Source organism: Salvelinus alpinus, chromosome 2 (genome assembly GCF_045679555.1).
Source record: "Salvelinus alpinus chromosome 2, SLU_Salpinus.1, whole genome shotgun sequence".
Lineage (NCBI taxonomy): Eukaryota > Metazoa > Chordata > Actinopteri > Salmoniformes > Salmonidae > Salvelinus > Salvelinus alpinus.
The window spans coordinates 3,596,357-3,615,164 of NC_092087.1; the positions used below are offsets into that span (position 1 = coordinate 3,596,357).

The window sequence follows — 18,808 nt, forward strand, 5'->3', positions numbered from 1 at the left end:
GCTCAATCAAGCACAGATTAAGTATTTGAAATTATTTCTAATAGTACTTGAACCCAGGTCTGTTTTGACCCCGTCTCTCACCTATCCTCAGGCTCTTCCTGCTCTAAAGAGGTGGCCTCCCACTCCACTCCAATCCTTAGGCTACTTTATGTTTCTCTATCATCACCCCTGGACTTTGAAGGAGATATGTTTTCCTACTAGAATCATTTTTGTTTTGGAAATGGAAATGATGCAGACAATTACATTGATGGAAGCAACATTATTTCCGCAATAATAAACTGATCCACCCCTTAGAAAAAATATTTAAAAAAAATATTAAAATAATAATTGTTGTTTTTAAAAACAGAAAATGTATATCTTTGTTTTGACATTCATATTACAAATGCTTAGTTCTCTTCACTTTTTAATTAGTTATGTTAAACCATAAAGTTGACATACAGGAGTTAAGATTATAATGAATGGTGGGTTGGTGGCTGTGGGTGACAATCCAGCACTTGAAGAAAGAGGACATTAGAAACAGATGTAAACAGTTGAATTCAGAAGGCCTGATTGGTGGAGTGCTGCAGAGATGGTTGTCCTTCTGGAAGGTTCTCCCATCACTGAGGAGCTCTGTCAGAGTGACCATCTGGTTCTTGGTTTATTGTAATCCATTTTAGAATAAGGCTGTAACGTAACAAAATGTGGAAAAAGTCAAAGGGTCTGAATACTTTTCTAATGCACTGTATATACAGTTGAAGTCAGAAATGTACATACACCTTAGCCAAATACATTTCAACTCAGTTCTTCACAATTCCTGACATTTAATCCTAGTAAAAGTTCCCTGTCTTAGGTCAGTTAGGATCACCACTTTATTTTAAGAATATGAAATGTCAGAATAATAGGAGAGAGAATGATTTATTTCAGCTTTTATTTCTTTCATCACATTCCCAGTGGGTCAGAAGTTTACATACACTCAATTAGTATTTGGTAGCATTGCCTTTACATTGTTTAAATTGGGTCAAACGTTTCAGGTAGCCTTCCACAAGCTTCCCACAATAAGTTGGGTGAATTTTGGCCCATTCCTCCTGACAGAGCTGGTGTAACTGTCAGGTTTGTAGGTCTCCTTGCTCGCACACCCTTTTTCAGTTCTGCCCACACATTTTCTATAGGATTGAGATCAGGGCTTTGTGATGGACACTCCAATACCTTGACTTTGTTGTCCTTAAGCCATTTTGCCACAACTTTGGAAGTATGCTTGGGGTCATTGTCCATTTGGAAGAGCCATTTGCGACCAAGATTTAACTTCCTGACTGATGTCTTGAGATGTTGCTTCAATATATCCACATAATGTTCCAGCCTCATGATGCCATCTATTTTGTGAAGTGCACCAGTCCCTCCTGCAGCAAAGCACCCCAACAACATGATGCTGCCACCCCTGTGCTTCACTGTTGGGATGGTTTCTTCAGCTTGCAAGCCTTCCAATTTTTCCTCCAAACATAATGATGGTCATTATGGCCAAACAGTTCTATTTTTGTATCATCAGACCAGAGGACATTTCTCTAAAAAGCACGATCTTTGTCCCCATATGCAGTTGCAAACTGTAGTCTGGCTTTTTTATGGCAGTTTGAGCAGTGGCTTCTTCCTTGCTGAGCGGCCGTTCAGGTTATATCGATATAGGACTCGTTTTACTGTGGATATAGATACCTTTGTACCTGTTTCCTCCAGCATCTTCACGAGGTCCTTTGCTGTTCTGGGATTGATTTGCACTTTTCGCACCAAAGTACGCATCTCCTTCCTGAGCGGTATGACGGCTGCGTGGTCCCATGTAAACTTCTGACTTCAACTGTAGTTATTTAACTCCAGGTACTGTAGATGTAGTATTGTTGTCCATTTAGTTTACTCCAGTCAGGAAGTAAACAAGTTCACATATACTGTAACAACAAAAGACTTGTCATCCACCTCAAGGCTATGTGTATTATTCTCCTGACTGGTATGGGAACTCCACCTGGGGAACTAGACATTTTCCCTAGTCAGATTCTTTTGCTGTTACTGAATTTACTATTGGCTAGATAGTAAGGCATGCTTAGGTGAAGTGGGAAAAACAGGACCTATAGTGTCCTGGGGCATTTGTAGGACAGATGTAGGACAGATATATATATATATACTGTCAAATCAAATGTTATTAGTCACATGTGCCCAATACAAACGGCAAAGACCTTACAGTGAAATGCTTACTTACAAGCCAATAACCAACAATGCAGTTAAAAAAAATCTCTCAACCTGCTCCACTGCAGCCCCGTCGATGAGAATGGGGGCGTGCTCGGTCCTCTTTTTCCTGTAGTCCACAATCATCTCCTTTGTCTTGATCACGTTGAGGGAGAGGTTGTTGTCCTGGCACCACACGACCAGGTCTCTGACCTCCTCCCTATAGGCTGTCTCGTCGCTGTCGGTGATCAGACACTGTGGTGTCACCGGAAAACTTAATGAGGGTGTTTGAGCCGCGCCTTGCCGCGCAGTCATGAGTGAACAAGGAGTACAGGAGGAGACTGAGCACGCAGATGTGTTGTTCCCTACCCTTTCCACCTGTGGGTGGCCCGTCAGGAAGTCCAGGATCCAGTTGCAGAGGGAGGTGTTTAGTCCCAGGGTCCTTAGTGCCCTCAAAGCTCATCAGTAAGCTATGGTGTTGAATGCTGAGCTGTAGTTAATGAATAGCATTCTCACATAGATGTTCCTTTTGTCCAGGTGGGAAAGGGCAGTGTGGAGTGCAATAGAGATTGCATCATATGTGGATCTGTTGTGGTGGTATGCAAATTGGAGTGGGTCTAGGGTTTCTGGGATTATGGTGTTGATGTGAGCCATGACCAGCCTTTCAAAGCACTTCATGGCTACAGACGTGAGTGCTATGGGTCGGTAGTCATTTAGGCAGGTTACCTTACTGTTCTTGGGCACAGGGACTATGGTGGTCTGCTTAGAACATGTCGGTATTAGATTGCACAGATGTGGACTTAATTTGTTAAATAATGTGACTTCTGAAGGTAATTGGTTGCACCAGATCTTATTTAGGGGCTTCATAGCAAAGGGGGTGAATACATACGCACTCACCACTTTTCCGTAATTTTTCTTTTTTTAACTTCACCAATTTGGACTATTGTGTATGTCCATTAAATGAAATCAAAATATATTTAAATGACAGGTTGTAATGCAACAAAATAGGAAAAACACCAATGGGGATGAATACTTTTGCAAGGCACTGTATATTAGCCATTTCTGAGACTCACTAAGAATGAATTTGATGATACATTAGTAGCAATACAAGGATATAACATCTATAGAAGAGACAGGAATGTTTATGGGGGAGGTGTTGCTGTATATGTTCAGAGCCATATCCCTGTAATGCTTATGGGGGAGGTGTTACTGTATATATTCAGAGCCATATCCCTGTAATGCTTATGGGGGAGGTGTTACTGTATATATTCAGAGCCATATCCCTGTAATGCTTATGGGGGAGGTGTTGCTGTATATATTCAGAGTCATATCCCTGTAATGCTTATGGGGGAGGTGTTACTGTATATATTCAGAGCCATATCCCTGTTATGCTTATGGGGGAGGTGTTGCTGTATATATTCAGAGCATATCCCTGTAATGCTTATGGGGGAGGTGTTGCTGTATATATTCAGAGCCATATACCTGTAATGCTTATGGGGGAGGTGTTGCTGTATATATTCAGAGCCATATCCCTGTAATGCTTATGGGGGAGGTGTTGCTGTATATATTCAGAGCATATCCCTGTAATGCTTATGGGGGAGGTGTTGCTGTATATATTCAGAGCCATATCCCTGTAATGCGTATGGGGAGGTGTTACTGTATATATTCAGAGTCATATCCCTGTAATGCTTATGGGGGAGGTGTTACTGTATATATTCAGAGCCATATCCCTGTAATGCTTATGGGGGAGGTGTTACTGTATATATTCAGAGCCATATCCCTGTAATGCTTATGGGGGAGGTGTTACTGTATATATTCAGAGCCATATCCCTGTAATGCTTATGGGGGAGGTGTTGCTGTGTATGTTCAGAGCCATATCCCTGTAATGCTTATGGGGGAGGTGTTGCTGTATATATTCAGAGCCATATCCCTGTAATGCTTATGGGGGAGGTGTTGCTGTATATATTCAGAGCCATATCCCTGTAATGCTTATGGGGGAGGTGTTGCTGTATATATTCAGAGCCATATCCCTGTAATGCTTATGGGGGAGGTGTTGCTGTATATATTCAGAGCCATATCCCTATAATGCTTAGAGAAGATCTTATGTCAAGTGTTATTGAAGTGTTGTGGTTGGCACATCTAAAGCCTTTTCTTTTGGGGTGTTGATATAGACCACCAAGTGCTAACAGTCAGTATCTAAATAATGTGTGAAATGGTTGATGTAAACAGAGAGGTCTACTTTCTTGTGGACCTGAATATTGACTGTTTTTCATCAAGCTGTCTGCTCAAGAGGAAGCTTCTTACTGAAACCAGTGCCTGTAATCTGGTTCAGGTTATTAATCAACCTACCAGGGTGTTTACAAACACTACAGGAACAAGATCATCCACATGTATTGATCACATTTTTAGTAATTCTGTAGAACTTTGTTCTAACGCTGTATCCGTACCCATTGGATGCAGTGATCACCATAGAGTGGCTATATCCAGGAAAGCCTGTAATCGAACCCACAAATGCTGATGCTCCAGATACTCAACTAGTCTAAAGAAGGCCAGTTTTATTGCTTCTTTAATCAGAACAACAGTTTTCAGCTGTGCTAACATAATTTCAAAAGGGTTTTCTAATGATCAAATAGACTTAAAATGATACTTGGATTAGCTAACACAACGTGCCATTGGAACACATGAGTGTTGGTTGCTGATTATGGGCCTCTGTACGCCTATGTAGATATTCCATAAAAAATCTGCCGTTTCCAGCTACAATAGTCATTTACAACATTAACAATGTCTACACTGTATTTCTGATCATAACATTTTTGATGTTATTGGAAAAAAAGTGCTTTTCTTTCTAAAACAAGGACATTTCTAATTGGCCCCGAACTTTGGAAAGGTAGTGTGTGTGTGTATATATTAATTAGGCTCATAATTAACAACTTATGATATCATATCATACAGATATACAAGTTTGTTATTAACTTCTTATGGCTGCAGGGGCAGTATTGAGTAGCTTGGATGAGAGGTGCCCAGAGTAAACGGCCTGCTCCTCAGTCATAGTTGCTAATATATGCATATTATTATTAGTATTCGATAGGAAACACTCTAAAGTTTCTAAAACTGTTTGAATTATGTCTGTGAGATTAACAGAACTCATATGGCAGGCAAAAACCTGAGAAGTTCCACTTCCTGTTTGGATTTTTTCTGAGGCTGTTAGATTTTCAACCAAGCTCTCATTGAAATTACAGCGAGATATGGATGAGTTTTCACTTCCTACGGCTTCCACTAGATGTCAACAGGCAATAGAACTTTGTCTGGTGACTACTGTGAAGGGGGGCCGAAGGAGACAGGAATGAGTAACCACTGCCATGAGGTGACCATGCTTTGACCACGAGCGTTCACGTGAGAGGCAGCTCCGTTCCATCGCTCATCTGAAGTCAATGTAATTCTCCGGTTGGAACGTTATTCAAGATGTATGTTAACAACATTCTAAAGATTGATTCAATACATCGTTTGACATGTTTCTACTGACTGTTACGGAACTTTTGGACATTTCGACACGTTTTAGTGTCACTTTGTGACTTTGGAATTGTTTACCAAACGCGCTAACCAAAGTAGCTAATTGGACATAAATAACGGACATTATCGAACAAATCAAGCATTTATTGTGGACCTGGGATTCCTGGGAGTGCATTCTGATGAAGTTGATCAAAGGTAAGGAAACATTTATCATGTAATTTCTGGTTTCTGTTGACTCCAACATGGCGGCTAATTTGACTCTTGTTCTGAGCGCCGTCTCAGATTATTGCATGGTTTGCTTTTTCCGTAAAAAAATTTGATATCTGACACAGCGGTTGCATTAAGGAGAGGTATATTTATAATTCCATGTGTATAACTTGTATTATCATCTACATTTATGATGAGTATTTCTGTTGAATCGATGTGGCTATGCAAAATCACTTGATGTTTTTGGAACTAGTGAATGTAACGCGCCAATGTAAACTTTATCAAACAAAACATGCATGTATTGTGTAACATGAAGTCCTATGAGTGTCATCTGATGAAGATCATCAAAGGTTAGTGATTAATTTTATCTCTTTCTGCTTTTTGTGAAAGCTATCTTTCACTGGAAAAATGGCTGTGCTTATTGTGGTTCGGTGTGACCTAACATAATCGTTTGTAGTGCTTTCGCTGAAAAGCATATTTGAAATCGGACACTTTGGTGGGATTAACAACAAGATTACCTTTAAAATGATATAAGACACATGACTGTCTGAGGAATTTTAATTATGAGATTTCTGTTTTGAATTTGGCGCCCTGCACTTTCACTGGCTGTTGTCTTTTCATCCCGTCACCGGGATTGCAGCCATAATTAAGGCACATTTATTTATTTATTATTATTTTTTTTTACCGTTATTTTACCAGGTAAGTTGACTGAGAACACGTTCTCATTTGCAGCAACGACCTGGGGAATAGTTACAGGGGAGAGGAGGGGGATGAATGAGCCAATTATAAACTGGGGATTATTAGGTGACCATGATGGTTTGAGGGCCAGATTGGGAATTTAGCCAGGACACCGGGGTTAACACCCCTACTCTTAATAAGTGCCATGGGATCTTTAATGACCTCAGAGAGTCAGGACACCCGTTCAGGACACCCCATCCGAAAGACGGCACCCTACACAGGGCAGTGTCCCCAATCACTGCCCTGGGGCATTGGGATATTTTTCAGACCAGAGGAAAGAGTGCCTCCTACTGGCCCTCCAACACCACTTCCAGCAGCATCTGGTCTCCCATCCAGGGACTGACCAGGACCGACCCTGCTTAGCTTCAGAAGCAAGCCAACAGTGGTATGCAGGGTGGTATGCTGCTGGCATATTGAAAGATCAAATGTTCCAGAAGGCATTTCTGCCAAAAATAAACGTTCAAATGCCTCTCCTGTGAAGTCGTGACTTGCGACATACACACAGTTTCCTGAAACTAGTCACTTTTTTTTTTTATATAGACAGGTGTGTGTGCCTTTCCAAATCATGTCCAATCAATTGAATTTACCCCATGTGAATTCCAATCAAGTTGTAGAAACATCTCAAGGATGACCAATGGAAACAGGATGCACCTGAGCTCAATGTAGAGTCTCACAGCAAAGGGTCTGAATACTTATGTAAATAAGGTATTTCTGTCTTTGTAATTTGCAAAAATGGTCAACCTGTTTTTATTGTGTGGTATGAATGAGGAAAACAATTATTGTAATCCATTTTAGAATAAGGCTTTAATGTAACAAAATGTGGAAAAATTCAAGGGGTCTAAATGCTTTCTGAATGCATCGTATGTAGTTATGTCCTTGATGTTCTTGTCTAATGTTCTGTATTATGTCATGTTTCATGTTCTATGCGATAGCAGCAGCTAATGGGGATCCTAATTTAAAATAGCCAATACCAAATGGACATTACAAAACAACGTCTATCAAGCCTTTTCAGAATGAGAGTTATACTATAGTCTAGGATTACGACAAGAAATATATCTATTTTGGGGGGCTAATTTTTGTATTGTGGACAATAATTTTGGTAACAGGCATATACAGCAAATGGCTGCAAGTAGTTCACCTCTGAAACAGTCACGAGACGCGCTCTCTTCTAGCGTTGTTGTCAGATGAAAACGTCTCGTCTCCAAAACAGAACGTTTTTTACACGTAGTTCATGTTTTTCTCAATACCTACGACGGTGAAGATGGGCAAAACCCAGGTGGGATTCTTTAACCCATAAGAAGGAAGCGGTGAATGGGTTGTTTTCACACACTGAGGTCCAAATGGTTCCCTTTTATGGTGCACTACTTTTGACCAGGGCCCCACGGGGCTCTTTGACCAGGGCCCCACGGGGCTCTTTGACCAGGGCCCCACGGGGTTCTTTGACCAGGGCCCCACGGGGCTCTTTGACCAGGGCCCACGGGGCTCTTTGACCAGGGCCCACGGGGCTCTTTGACCAGGGCTCTTTGACCAGGGCTCTTTGACCAGGGCCCCACAGGGCTCTTTGACCAGGGCCCCACAGGGCTCTTTGACCAGGGCCCCACAGGGCTCTTTGACCAGGGCTCTTTGACCAGGGCCCACAGGGCTCTTTGACCAGGGCCCACAGGGCTCTTTGACCAGGGCCCCACGGGGCTATTTGACCAGGGCCCACAGGGCTCTTTGACCAGGGCCCACGGGGCACAATTTGCGACATAACCTTGTAAGTGCCTGTAGGGCCCTTGTCTTTTCACCCTAGTAAATGCCTTTGTGGATGGTGATAAAACCAAGGATTTATGACTCAGTGAGGCAGTCTGTGTTCAGCTGCTAGGAAAGGACGTGTTTATGCCCTGTTAAAATATCAACTGAATAAACCCTGCTGGCTACAAATGTCTTACAAATGTGGGAGTAGGAGTTCTGTTCTCTCTCTGCTTCTCTCTGTCTTTGTCTCCATCTGTCTTTGTCTCCATCTCTGTCTGCTTCTCTCTCTGTCTTTGTCTCTGCTTCTCTCTCTGTCTTTGTCTCCATCTCTGTCTGTCTCCATCTGTCTGCTTCTCTCTCTCTCTCTCTGTCTCTGCTTCTGTTTCTGTCTCTGCTTCTGTCTCTGCTTCTCTCTCTGTCTCTGCTTCTGTCTCTGCTTCTCTCTCTGTCTCTGCTTCTCTCTCTGTCTCTGCTTCTGTCTCTGCTTCTCTCTCTGTCTCTGCTTCTCTCTCTGTCTCTGCTTCTCTCTCTGTCTCTGCTTCTCTCTCTGTCTCTGCTTCTCTCTCTGTCTCCGTCAGCTCAAGTGTGTACAATCCTTTGGATTCAGATGTTAGTCTCACTACAAAGTGACTGTACGTTGACATTGTTTTCAACTGAATGTCAGTGTGGCTCCATCGAACGCTATCTTTTAAAAATATTCTATATAGTACATACAGGCCATCATTACGAGAGAGGATGACAGAGACAAACAGACAGAGCAGTATGAAAACAATTAAAGGCTGACTAAACATCTGAATTTGATTGCTTATATCATAACAGGAATGCACCATGTTTCGGGCCTGGCTTTGGCGCTGTGGTGATGTGGGCTTTGAGAGAGGGCAATGCACTATCATCATGTTGTGTGGATGGGACAGTATACTGGCTAGTGGGTTACCCCCCCCCCCCCCCCCATTCCTGTGGTGTCAGTTTGCTCAGTGGAGTTTTTTTTTGTCTCCCCCTGTTCCCTCTCATTCCACATCTTTGCCCCCCCCCCCCCCCCCCCCAAACATCTCCCTCGACTCTCCCCTCCTACAGCATTGCAGTGGTTGCGGGGAACTCGCCCCCCTGGACAGTCCTGTGGTGTATGCAGAGTGGGCGGGCTATGACAAGCAGTGGCACCCGACCTGCTTCGTGTGTTCAGAGTGTGGAGAGGCTCTGGTGGATCTAGTGTACTACTGGAGGGAGGGAGAGCTGCTCTGTGGAAGACACTACTGCCAGAGGACCAGACCTCGCTGTTCAGGATGTGATGAGGTGAGGGGAAAGGAGGGTGGAGAGGCTCTGGTGGATCTAGTGTACTACTGGAGGGAGGGAGAGCTGCTCTGTGGAAGACACTACTGCCAGAGGACCAGACCTCGCTGTTCAGGATGTGATGAGGTGAGGGGAAAGGAGGGTGGAGAGGCTCTGGTGGATCTAGTGTACTACTGGAGGGAGGGAGAGCTGCTCTGTGGAAGACACTACTGCCAGAGGACCAGACCTCGCTGTTCAGGATGTGATGAGGTGAGGGGAAAGGAGGGTGGAGAGGCTCTGGTGGATCTAGTGTACTACTGGAGGGAGGGGGAGCTGCTCTGTGGAAGACACTACTGCCAGAGGACCAGACCTCGCTGTTCAGGATGTGATGAGGTGAGGGGAAAGGAGGGTGGAGAGGCTCTGGTGGATCTAGTGTACTACTGGAGGGAGGGGGAGCTGCTCTGTGGAAGACACTACTGCCAGAGGACCAGACCTCGCTGTTCAGGATGTGATGAGGTGAGGGGAAAGGAGGGTGGAGAGGCTCTGGTGGATCTAGTGTACTACTGGAGGGAGGGAGAGCTGCTCTGTGGAAGACACTACTACCAGAGGACCAGACCTCGCTGTTCAGGATGTGATGAGGTGAGGGGAAAGGAGGGTGGAGAGGCTCTGGTGGATCTAGTGTACTACTGGAGGGAGGGAGAGCTGCTCTGTGGAAGACACTACTGCCAGAGGACCAGACCTCGCTGTTCAGGGTGTGACGAGGTGAGGGGAGACACCAGACCTCGCTGTTCAGGGTGTGACGAGGTGAGGGGAGGTGCCAGACCTCGCTGTTCAGGGTGTGACGAGGTGAGGGGAGGTGCCAGACCTCGCTGTTCAGGGTGTGACGAGGTGAGGGGAGACACCAGACCTCGCTGTTCAGGGTGTGACGAGGTGAGGGGAGGTGCCAGACCTCGCTGTTCAGGGTGTGACGAGGTGAGGGGAGACACCAGACCTCGCTGTTCAGGGTGTGACGAGATGAGGGGAGACGCCAGAACACGCTGTTCAGGGTGTGACGAGATGAGGGGAGACACCAGACCTCGCTGTTCAGGGTGTGACGAGGTGAGGGGAGACACCAGACCTCGCTGTTCAGGGTGTGACGAGATGAGGGGAGACGCCAGAACACGCTGTTCAGGGTGTGACGAGGTGAGGGGAGGTGAGGGGAGACACCAGAACACGCTGTTCAGGGTGTGACGAGGTGAGGGGAGACACCAGACCTCGCTGTTCAGGGTGTGACGAGATGAGGGGAGACGCCAGAACACGCTGTTCAGGGTGTGACGAGGTGAGGGGAGGTGAGGGGAGACACCAGAACACGCTGTTCAGGGTGTGACGAGATGAGGGGAGACACCAGACCTCGCTGTTCAGGGTGTGACGAGGTGAGGGGAGACACCAGACCTCGCTGTTCAGGGTGTGACGAGATGAGGGGAGACGCCAGAACACGCTGTTCAGGGTGTGACGAGGTGAGGGGAGGTGAGGGGAGACACCAGAACACGCTGTTCAGGGTGTGACGAGGTGAGGGGAGACACCAGACCTCGCTGTTCAGGGTGTGACGAGATGAGGGGAGGTGCCAGACCTCGCTGTTCAGGGTGTGACGAGGTGAGGGGAGACTCATGGAAATAGAATAGGATAGGTTGAACATTAATGTCCCAATGGGAAAATTGTCTTTGAGACACAGAACTGCTCTATACAAAATACACTGTACATTTCACACTAGACATAATACATTAATTGAATGAGGGACGCCAGTTCTATCCATTCTGATTTCTATGGGGAGACAACCGCAGAATCTGACTGTAGAGATGCTGTATCTGACTGTAGAGATGCTGTATCTGACTGTAGAGATGCTGTGTCTGACTGTAGAGATGCTGCGTCTGACTGTAGAGATGCTGCGTCTGACTGTAGAGATGCTGCGTCTGACTGTAGAGATGCTGTGTCTCTGCAGTCAGATATAATATCTCTGCAGTCAGATATAATATCTCTGCAGTCAGATATAATATCTCTGCAGTCAGATATAATATCTCTGCAGTCAGATATAATATCTCTGCAGTCAGATATAATATCTATACAGTATCTCTGCAGTCAGATATAATATCTCTGCAGTCAGACACAGATCAAAATACTGCATCTAAGGGGAAGTCTTTTTTTTGGATCCATAGAGAAACATTTTATCCAATAAAGAACCCTTAAACACATCCTATCTTTTGTCCTCCTGTTTCCAGCTGATCTTCTGTGAGGACTACAAGAAGGGGGCAGATGGCCGGGCGTGGCACCAGGACCATTACTGCTGCTGGCGGTGTGGCCAGAGTCTTGACAACCCCTGTTCCTGCCCCCAAACACCCAGCCCCAGCCCTGTTTAGGCCCTCCACCACCCAGCCCCAGCCCTGTTTAGGCCCTCCACCACCCAGCCCCAGCCCTGTTTAGGCCCTCCACCACCCAGCCCCAGCCCTGTTTAGGCCCTCCACCACCCAGCCCCAGCCCTGTTTAGGCCCTCCACCACCCAGCCCCAGCCCTGTTTAGGCCCTCCACCACCCAGCCCTGTTTAGGCCCTCCACCACCCAGCCCCAGCCCTGTTTAGGCCCTCCACCACCCAGCCCCAGCCCTGTTTAGGCCCTCCACCACCCAGCCCCAGCCCTGTTTAGGCCCTCCAGCCCCAGCCCTGTTTAGGCCCTCCAGCCCCAGCCCTGTTTAGGCCCTCCAGCCCCAGCCCTGTTTAGGCCCTCCACCACCCAGCCCCAGCCCTGTTTAGGCCCTCCACCACCCAGCCCCAGCCCTGTTTAGGCCCTCCACCACCCAGCCCCAGCCCTGTTTAGGCCCTCCACCACCCAGCCCCAGCCCTGTTTAGGCCCTCCACCACCCAGCCCCAGCCCTGTTTAGGCCCTCCACCACCCAGCCCCAGCCCTGTTTAGGCCCTCCACCACCCAGCCGTAACCAAGATCGCTTCTGACTGTTCCTGTCCCCAAACACCAAGACCGGTTTAAGACAGGCCCATGCTGTTTACACCAAACACCAAGACCGGTTTAAGACAGGCCCATGCTGTTTACACCAAACACCAAGACCGGTTTAAGACAGGCCCATGCTGTTTACACCAAACACCAAGACCGGTTTAGACCCCCGTTTACCCATCCACCAGCAAACCCATTACACCAAGGCTGCCCATCTTCTAGAGATAAAAATCACATAATATGATAATGATTTATTACATAACATATCATTCTATGTCACTGGGCCAACCCTTCTCTCGGGGACCTACAGTACCCCTGCAGGATTTCCATTCATTTCCTTATAAACCGTTTAATAAAGTCTTCAGTGATTGGTTGTGAACTAAGGGCTCTTTCCTTAGAGGCTGAAACGCGTACATGAATAGTCGTGGGTGCCATTGTAGAATGCAGTAACTACCTTATATTGGCTAAGTATCATGTAGTCATTAGGAAGGTCCACCACTAAACAGTATGCAGAAATACTTTTGTATACACTATATATATATATATATATATATATATATGTGGACACCCCATTCAAATGACTGTAGAGGGTATTTCAGCCATACCTGTTGCTGAGAGGTGTATAAGCACACAGCCATGCAATCTCCATAGACAAACATTGGCAGTAGAATGGCCTTACTGAAGAGTTCAGTGACTTTCAATGTGGCAATGTCATAAGGTGCCACCTTTCCAACAAGTCAGTTCGTAACGTTTCTGCCCTGCTAGAGCTGCCCCCGGTCAACTGTAAGTGCTGTTATTGTGAAGTGGAAACGTCTAGGAGCAACAACGGCTCAACCGCGAAGTGGTAGGTCACACAAGCTCACAGAACAGGACCTCTGAAAATCGTCTGTCCTCGGTTGCTACACTCACAACCGAGTTCCAAACTGCCTCTGGATGCAACGTCAGCACAATAACTGTTTGTCGGGAGCTTCATGAAATGGGTTTCCATGGCCGAGCAGCCGCACACAAGCATCACCATGAGCAATGCCAAGCGTCGGCTGTAGTGGTGTAAAGCTCACTGCCATTGGATCCTGGAGTGATGAATCATACTTCACCATCTGGCAGTCAGACGGCGAATCTAGGTTTGGCGGATGCCAGGAGAACGCTACCTGCCCGAATGCATAGTGCCAGCTGTAAATATTCTGGGGTTGTTCTCATGGTTCAGGACCCTTAGTTCCAGTGAAGGGAAATCTTAACGCTACAGCATATAATGACATTATAGACGATTCTGTGCTTCCAACTTTGTGGCAACAGTTTGGGGAAGGCCCTTCCCTGTTGCAGCTTGACAATGCCCCCGTGCACAAAGCGAGGTCCATACAGAAATGGTTTGTTGAGATCGTAAGGAAGAACTTGACTGGCCAGCACAGAGCCCTGACCTCTACCCCATCAAACTCCTTTGGGATGAATTGGAATGCCGACTGCGAGCCAGGCCTAATCGCCCAACATCAGTGCCCGATCCTCACTAATGCCCTTGTGGCCGAATGGAAGCAAGTCCCCCACAGCAATGTTCCAACATCTAGTGGAAAGCCTTCCCAGAAGAGTGGAGGCTGTTATAGCAGCAATGTTCCAACATCTAGTGGAAAGCCTTCCCAGAAGAGTGGAGGCTGTTATAGCAGCAATGTTCCAACATCTAGTGGAAAGCCTTCCCAGAAGAGTGGAGGCTGTTATAGCAGCAATGTTCCAACATCTAGTGGAAAGCCTTCCCAGAAGAGTGGAGGCTGTTATAGCAGCAATGTTCCAACATCTAGTGGAAATCCTTCCCTGAAGAGTGGAGGCTGTTATAGCAGCAAATGGAGGAACAAACTCCATATTAATGCCCATGATTTTTGGAATGAGATGTTCGACGAGCAGGTGTCCACATACTTTTGGTCATGTAGTGTAGTGACGTGCTCTTCTCAGTGAGCCTCCATCTATTGCACTCTAGTACTTTATGCACTGACTCAGTGATTATCATCAACAGCCCCCCCTCCCTCACAGCAGCAGTGGTGGAAAAAGTACCCAATTTTCATACTTGAGTCGTAGTAAAGATACCTTAATAGATTAATAGAAAATGACTCAAGTGAAAGTCACCCAGTAAAATACTACTTGAGTAAAAGTCTAAAAGTATTTGGTTTTAAATATTCTTAATTATCAAAAGTAAAAGTATAAATCATTTCAAGTTCCTTATATTAAGCAGATCAGATGGCACCATTTTCTTGTTTGTTTAGTTACGGAGAGCCAGGAGCATACTCCAACACTCAGACATCATTTACAAAGGAAGCATGTGTGTTAGTGAGTCCTCCAGATCAGAGGCAGTAGGGATGACCAGGGATGTTCTCTGTTCAGTGAGTCCTCCAGATCAGAGGCAGTAGGGATGACCAGGGATGTTCTCTGTTTAGTGAGTCCTCCAGATCAGAGGCAGTAGGGATGACCAGGGATGTTCTCTTGACGATTGTGTGAATTAGAACATTTTCCTGTCCAGCTAAGCATTCAAAATGTAACGAGTACTTTTGGGTGTCAGGGAAAATGTATGGAGTAAAAATTACATACTTTTACTTCACTACATTCCTAAAGAAAACTATATATTTTTATTTATTTAACTAGTCAAGTCAGTTAAGAACAAATTCTTATTTACAATGACGGCCAAACCTGGACGACGCTGGGCCAATTGTGCGCCTCCCTATTGGACTCCCAATCACGGCCGGATGAGATACAGCCTGGATTCAAACCAGGGACTGTAGTGAGCTTCTTGCACTGAGATGCAGTGCCTTAGACCGAGTGGCGCAGTATAAACTGTTGAGCATGATAAAGTTGTCAAAAATATAAAAAGGGAAGTATAGATACACCAAAAAACGACTTAAAAAAATACTTGATATTACTACTTAAGTACTTTACACCACTGTGCAGCAGCATGTCCTAACTTGTGTTAACTGCCTGCAACTTAATGCTCCTCCATGCAATCCCTCTGAAGTCCTGTCCTGATGTTCTGAAGTCCTGTCTTGATGTTCTGAAGTCCTGTTCTGAAGTCCTGTCCTGATGTTCTGAAGTCCTGTTCTGATGTTCTGAAGTCCTGTTCTGAAGTCCTGTTCTGATGTTCTGAAGTCCTGTTCTGAAGTCCTGTTCTGAAGTCCTGTTCTGCAGCCCAACCCAGAGTAGAGCCTGCGTCCTTATTGGACCAGATTCCCTTACCCAGAGCCTTGGGCAAAAGTAGTGCACTATACACTGAGTATACAAAACATGAACACAAGCACTCATGTCTGTCTGTCTGTCTGAGTTGTAGAGAAACGGTATTTCTGCCTCTCAGTCATGAGGTTGCCCATTGTGTATCTTTATGATGTGATGAAACAATTTTAAGAAGATGATTTTAATATTAATGTTAGAGAAATAAAAACGTTATTTTTGTAGAGCGCCCTCCAGCCTCCTCACGTGTACTTTTACTTCCATTAGAATGGTCAGAATGATCATTACAGTCCAGAGATGAAAGAAGGTAATTATCCTGATGTGGATCTATTTAAAGATCAAATACACTTCCTCTCTGGTTCAGTAGTTAGTAAGTCTTGCCAGACATGGTCTATAATGTTGTAACAGGCTTGGTCTCGCTTGCCCTCTCATGTGCCTACTGCACACACACACACACACACACAGCGGCTGTGGGTAGAGAATATAGAGTAGTTGGTAGACCTGGGATGACGTAGAGTAGTTAGTAGACCTGGGATGACGTAGAGTAGTTAGTAGACCTGGGATGATGTAGAGTAGTTAGTAGACCTGGGATGATGTAGTTGGTAGACCTGGGATGATGTAGAGTAGTTAGTAGACCTGGTAGGATGTAGTTGGTAGACCTGGGATGATGTAGAGTAGTTAGTAGGCCTGGGATGACGTAGAGTAGTTAGTAGCCCTGGTAGGATGTAGTTGGTAGACCTGGGATGACGTAGAGTAGTTAGGCCTGGGATAACGTAGAGTAGTTAGTAGACCTGGGATGATGTAGTTGGTAGACCTGGGATGACGTAGAGTAGTTAGTAGACCTGGGATGATGTAGTTGGTAGACCTGGGATGATGTAGAGTAGTTAGTAGACCTGGGATGATGTAGTTGGTAGACCTGGGATGACGTAGAGTAGTTAGTAGACCTGGGATGACGTAGTTGGTAGACCTGGGCTGTGTCCCAAATGGCACCTTGTTCCCTATAGACGGCTCTAAAGTAATGTACTATGTAGGGAATAGACCTGGGATGACGTAGAGTAGTTAGTAGGCCTGGGATGATGTAGTTAGTAGACCTGGGATGATGTAGAGTAGTTAGTAGGCCTGGGATGACGTAGAGTAGTTAGTAGACCTGGGATGATGTAGAGTAGTTAGTAGACCTGGGATGATGTAGAGTAGTTAGTAGACCTGGGATGACGTAGAGTAGTTAGTAGACCTGGGATGATGTAGAGTAGTTAGTAGACCTGGGATGACGTAGAGTAGTTAGTAGACCTGGGATGACGTAGAGTAGTTAGTAGACCTGGGATGACGTAGAGTAGTTAGTAGACCTGGGATGACGTAGAGTAGTTAGTAGACCTGGGATGACGTAGAGTAGTTAGTAGACCTGGGATGACGTAGAGTAGTTAGTAGACCTGGGATGACGTAGAGTAGTTAGTAGACCTGGGATGACGTAGAGTAGTTAGTAGACCTGGGATGACGTAGAGTAGTTAGTAGACCTGGGATGACGTAGAGTAGTTAGTAGGCCTGGGATGACGTAGAGTAGTTAGTAGGCCTGGGATGACGTAGAGTAGTTAGTAGGCCTGGGATGACGTAGAGTAGTTAGTAGACCTGGGATGACGTAGAGTAGTTAGTCGACCTGGGATGATGTAGTTAGTAGACCTGGGATGATGTAGAGTAGTTAGTAGGCCCGGGATGACGTAGAGTAGTTAGTCGACCTGGGATGACGTAGAGTAGTTAGTCGACCTGGGATGATGTAGTTAGTAGACCTGGGATGACGTAGAGTAGTTAGTCGACCTGGGATGATGTAGTTGGTAGACCTGGGATGATGTAGAGTAGTTAGTAGACCTGGGATGATGTAGAGTAGTTAGTCGGCCTGGGATGATGTAGTTGGTAGACCTGGGATGATGTAGAGTAGTTAGTAGACCTGGGATGATGTAGAGTAGTTAGTCGACCTGGGATGATGTAGTTGGTAGACCTGGGATGATGTAGAGTAGTTAGTAGACCTTCAAATGGCACCTTATTCCCTATAGATGGCTCTAAAGTAGTGCACTATATAGGGAATAGGGCCCTGGTCTAAAGTAGTGTACTATATAGGGAATAGGGTGTGATTTGGGAGCTAAACTTGCGTTCATAAAACTGGAATTACGTGGTAGACACCTGGAATTCCCCAAAGCAGAACTTTTTTTAAAAAGTAATGTAAGTTTTTATTTCTTTGTTATTTGACTGCACTATCATGTTTTAGGATCATAATATGTTCTGATGATTTTTTTTCTCCAGGAGTGTTCGTATGGATAGGGACTAAACGAACATCTAACTGTCTTGGATGGGCTTCTGCTTTCAGAGGAGGCTTCTAATATGTAATAGAAGTATAATTAAAGTCATATTTTTATTAAAACTTAGTTCTATGGCTAGTTATCTTGTTAGATAATAGTTAATATGTTGTTGAAACTTAGTTCTATGGCTAGTTATCTTGTTAGATAATACAGTTAATATGTTGTGGTGTTTGTTTTAAAACAGCTCTTATTGCAATTTGACAATGAGTACGTTTACATGCACACTAATGATTTGATATTAAATGGATTATAGCAGAAGGCAGAGTATGGCATTAGTCATGTAAACGCCTTATTCTGCTAATCTTAATTAATCGGCGTCAGGTCAAAATTCAAAGTAAGCACACACCGATTAAAACACCAGGTTTTCTGAACAATCTTTCAAATTATTGGGACAAGTAAACGGCTTAATCGGTGTTCCCGTGGTAAACGGCTTAATCGGTGTTCCCGTGATGTGTTTGAGCTGCACGTGCACCAACATCAGCATCGCAAGCCTCTTTATGTGCGAGTAAAGAGAGTTGGTGAAAAACTGAATGTACACGTATTCACCTTTTTCATAAATAGTTATCACATACAAAACTTGATATATGTCCGAACTCAGAATCAAATAGTCGTCACAAAAAAATAACATTGTCACTGTGGCGAAAC

The 18,808-nt window shown here is 45.2% G+C and overlaps 1 protein-coding gene across 3 annotated transcripts in view; it reads left to right on the top strand.

The window, feature by feature from the left end:
* The window catches only part of LOC139553039 (LIM and cysteine-rich domains protein 1-like), a 30,288-nt gene extending 17,292 nt beyond the window's left edge, over nt 1–12,996 (top strand). Inside the window, exons 7-8 of one of the 3 annotated variants that reach the window (XM_071365030.1) lie at nt 9,448–9,909; nt 11,895–12,996. In XM_071365030.1, coding sequence (XP_071221131.1) covers nt 9,448–9,909; nt 11,895–12,032 — 600 coding nt within the window. In that variant the 3' untranslated portion in view covers nt 12,033–12,996. Of the gene's footprint in view, nt 1–91; nt 290–9,447; nt 9,910–11,894 lie in introns of those variants that run through there. The other 2 variants (XM_071365032.1, XM_071365035.1) reach the window with 2 other exon arrangements.
* Nucleotides 12,997–18,808: the final 5,812 nt, after the last annotated feature.